At 38.5% G+C, this 4540-nt stretch overlaps 1 protein-coding gene across 1 annotated transcript; it reads left to right on the top strand.

Moving 5' to 3' along the window:
* The first annotated feature begins 1204 nt into the window (after window positions 1–1204).
* On the top strand, window positions 1205–2820 carry LOC143906639 (uncharacterized). Its single transcript, XM_077422831.1, has one exon. It carries the CDS (start codon window positions 1205–1207, stop codon window positions 2591–2593), a length of 1389 nt encoding a protein of 462 aa, XP_077278957.1. The 3' UTR covers window positions 2594–2820.
* Window positions 2821–4540: the final 1720 nt, after the last annotated feature.

Genomic DNA, 4540 nt, shown 5'->3' with positions numbered 1-4540 from the left:
GTATATTAATAGATAAAATAGAAGAGAGGGGATGGGCTATATTAAATGGGAGTTTTGGAAGTGAAGGGGGATGGACGTATATAGGAGAATTGGGATCATCGGTTATAGACTATATCCTAGGGAATGATAGAGCAGGAGAAGACATTAATATGGTTGAAGAAGGAGTTAGAACAGAATCGGATCACGTCCCGCTGGAGGTGGAGTTGACAGGACCACGAGTGTTGGAGACAGGGAGAAAGGAGAAAGAAATGGAATTAGAGAGAAGCGACTGGACAGAAGAAGGGAGGAAAAAATATCATGAGAAATGTGAAGGATGGTCGAGCACACAAATAGATACAGAAGACATCTGGAGGGAGATGAAAGAGAAAGTAAAGAACGCTATCACGAAGCATAAGAAAAGGTTAATACCATGGAGATTAGGAAGAAAAGAATGGTATAATAAAGAATGGAAGGAAAGGAAAAGGAGATTGAGGAGATTGATGAGGGACTGGAAAAAGGGAAGGATCGGAAAAGAAGAATATGTGAGGGAAAGAAGGGAGCACAAGGAATGGTGTAAGGAGCAGAAGATGAGGCACGAAAGAGAGGAAGAAGAAAAGTTAAGGAACATTAAAAATGAAGCGGAGAAGCGTGGAAGTATATAAATAAATACAGGAAAAAGAAAACTGAGGGGATAAGCGAGGAGATACAAATAGATGAGTGGAGAGACCACTTCATGGAAATGTTAGGAGGGACAAAGGAAAGAGTGGTGCTAGACATTGAAGAAAAGAAAGAAGATGGCACGAGAGGGGAGGTAACAAAGGGAGCTGAAGAAATATTGAAGGAAGAGGTGATTGAAGTAATAAAGAAACTGAAGATGGGAAAGGCAACAGGAAAGACGGAATTGAGAACGAGGCGTGGAGATATATGCAAAAAGATGTAGGTGAAGAGTTCTTGAAGCTAATCAACAGAATATGGAAAGGAGAGGGTATACCGGGAGATTGGAACAAAGGCATGATTAGTCCAATATATAAAAAAGGAGAGAGAAACGACCCAAAAAATTACCGAGGAGTTACTTTAATGAATACGGCGTACAAGATATACGCAAGTATCTTAAATGCGAGGTTGGAGAAGAAGACGGAGGCCAAGTTAAGGGAAGTGCAATTCGGGTTTAGAAGGAATAGAGGAAGCTTTCGATAAAGTAGATAAAAAGACATTGAATAAAATAATGAGGAAGATAGGAATTGAAGATAACTCGAGACAAAGAATAATGGAGACATACAAAAAAACGAAAAATGTAGTGAAGATAAGAGATAAAAAAACAGAGGAATTTTGGACAGGAAAGGGACTAAGACAAGGATGCCCTTTGAGCCCGAACCTATTCAACTTATACATAATGAATTTAGAGGAAGGAATGGAAAAAGGACAAGCAGGATGCCTGGTGATAGGGAAAGAAAAATTCTGGACACTATCTTACGCAGATGATATAGTGTTAATGGCGACGAGAAAGGAAGAATTGAAGAAAATGATGAGGAGGCTCAAGAGGTATTTGGAAGGGAAGGGTTTGAGTTTGAGTCCAGAGAAATCAAAGATAATGGCGTTCGAGAAAGCTAGGGGGAAAAGAAAGAAAAGGGAATGGAAATGGGGAGGAGAAGACATAGAGGAGGTCAAAGAAATAAAGTATCTGGGATATATTCTACAGAAGAATGGGGGAGCGGAGAATCATATAAAGGATAGGATGAAAAAAGCTACAATAGCGATGAAGAGGACATGGAGCATTGGAGAGAGAATATTTAAAGAAGATTTTGAAAGAAGGATGAAAATGTTCGAGGCACTGGTAGAAGGAGTGGCATTATACGGAGCTGAAATATGGGGGTGGCTATACAAAAGCAGATTAGATGTGATAAAAAGAAAGTATGTTAAATGGATTTTAGGATTGGATAGTAGAACCCCGAATTATGTATTAGCAGAAGAAGCTAAAATGAAGGAAATAAAAGTAAAGGCAATAAGGAGAGCTGCGAGGTATGAAGAAAAGGCGAGACAGTCAAGAAAGAAAATAGTTCAAGCATGTATAAAGGATCTAGAGAGGAGCAGACCAAAGAAAGAAGAAAATAAGTGGGAGAAGAAGAGAAGAGAACTGATAGAGAGGGCAGGAATGGAAAAGGTGCAGCTAAGGAGAGAAATGGAGGCGGGAGCCCGAGAGGCGGTGGGGAATCTTGTAAAGAGAAAAGAGGAAAGGGAGAAGGAGGAGAGACAGATAAAGATAAAAGAGTCAAGGTACAATAGTAGCTATAAAGAGATTTTAACAGAGGAGTTACCAAAGTATCTACTAGGAAAGAAGAAGAAAAATGATAGAATGCTGATAGCCAGATACAGATGCGGAAGTGAGGTGAAGGGCAGTCAACATTGGAGAGAGGAGGAAGATAGAAGGTGCAGAATATGCCAAAAAGAAGAGGAGAACATAGAACATATACTAAAAGAATGTGAAGCGACAAAAAGCGAGATACAGTTAAAAGAATTTTTAGGAAAGGAAGGAAAAAGACTAGAAGTAATGAAAAAGATAGAAAGGGTTAGAAAAGAGGCGGAGGAAAGGGAAGGATGGGAGGGTGAAGAGTAGGAAAGAAAATTAAAAGACAGTTAGAATGTCGAATTAGTTTTAGAGTTAGTTAAAAAATGATCTAAATGATGTATAATATATATGTATGTTAAAGAGAAAGTTATATGTTTGCAAATTATGTTGTATGTTTGTAAATTTGTGTAAGAGTTGATGGAAGTCATCCTAAGCCGCAAGGCAAGGATTAAATGAAAAAAAAATAATAATAAAAAAATTCAGCGAATTTTTATTATGTCATGACATAATTTTAATTCTGCCGCTAGAGAATTTTTAAGTCGATTCTTATGAATCAAGCTTGAATTCGATGTCTAGGTGTCCCAGTTTGCCGATAACGAGATCCACATAATGCGCTCTATAGTTTTCGGTGTCCAGGTGTAATAATACGTTGAGTTCGATGTCTAGGTGTCCCACGTTGCCGATGACAAAGTCCACATAGTGCGCTCCGTAGTTTTTGGTGTCTACGTGTATTAATACCTCGAATTCGATATCTACGTGTCCTACATTCAGATTTAAAGTTATTAATACACCTAGACACCAAAAACTACAAAGCGCACTATGTGGACCTCGTCATCGGCAACCTGGGACACGTAGACATCGAATTCGAGGTATTATTACACCTAGACACCAAAAACTACGGAGCGCACTATGTGGACATCGTCATCGGCAACCTGAGACACGTAGACATCGAATTCAATGTATTATTACACCTGGACACCGAAAACTATGAAACGCACTATCTGGACCTCGTCATCGGCAACCTGGGATACCTAGACATCGAATTCAAGCTTGATTCATAAGAATCGACTTAAAAATTTCCTATAGCGGCACTTTCTGCCAAGCGTAGAGAACCTTCTTTTCCGGCAGCGGTGGTAATACGATGTAAGGATACGAAATCTCTCCAGATAAACATGAAGCAATTGACTCAATATATATTATATATATACTTTACCTAAATAGAAATCTTCCTCCTGACCGATAAGTTTATCGACCTAATTTAATTTACCTACTAGATCGATCGAAATACGCGCGTGATATCGAAATTGGCGATACCTGCGCCGCCAGCGTCAAAAAAGTGAAAGTGACATTTCTGATTATATATATATGTCATATAAGACATCGGCGTAGGAGAAGAAGTATCTTAATATTAAAATTTTCACATTTGGACTTTGCGTCGCAATATCTCCGCTTGTAGGGCACGTAGCGGAATATTATAAGAGAAACCCTTTCCCCCCCCCATAATTGGACCCCAAGCTATCAATCAAGCCTACTTAGAACTTGATCCGTTCACTTGTTATCGAGATCTCAACATCTCGGGTACTCGCAACCTGTCGCGTCGCGTAAAAGAGTCACGGTCGGTTTCGCTCCGCGTGTACTTGGCACGAGACACTACCGTGGCTCTTGATATGCACTGTGAGGTAATATTTTCTATGAATCGCGCGCGCATTGTTATCGATCCAACAAGTAAATCAGGCCAATAAGTCAGATCGGGACGATAAAGGAATGAAGGAATAAAGATTATTTTTTTACTGATGACTCAGATTATTATGTAGCGTTTCATAAAAAAAAAGTTGAACCAAAAGTAAGGAAATAAAAGCGAGAGTGAAGGAACGTGAGCGATAGAAAGAGAAGGATATTGGAAAAAAAAGAGTGAAATTTTTTCGTTTATGTAATGGTTTCTTTGCTTACAATAATAAATAAATTGTTTTTATTTGGCACAACTTTTAATTTAATAACAGTTTTGAGATATGTACTTGTGTTTGTGTGTGTGTGTATGTGTGACATGCGCGCTTTTTTTTAAAAGGATAATAATTTAATTGATGAATATTGTCAACAATTTACAGGAATAAAATTCATAGTAATAAAGGCTAGGCTAGAATAATATATTTATTAGAAAGAGAGGAGAGTAGGGGAAGAGGTGGAGCCTATACATACAGTCTGCAATAAAATGAT

The sequence above is a fragment of the Temnothorax americanus genome, unplaced genomic scaffold (genome assembly GCF_048541705.1).
Source record: "Temnothorax americanus isolate GAGA-0224 unplaced genomic scaffold, ASM4854170v1 Scaffold74, whole genome shotgun sequence".
NCBI lineage: Eukaryota > Metazoa > Arthropoda > Insecta > Hymenoptera > Formicidae > Temnothorax > Temnothorax americanus.
The sequence above is the reverse complement of the archived record's forward strand: the minus strand, read 5'-3'. Positions and strand labels throughout refer to the sequence as shown.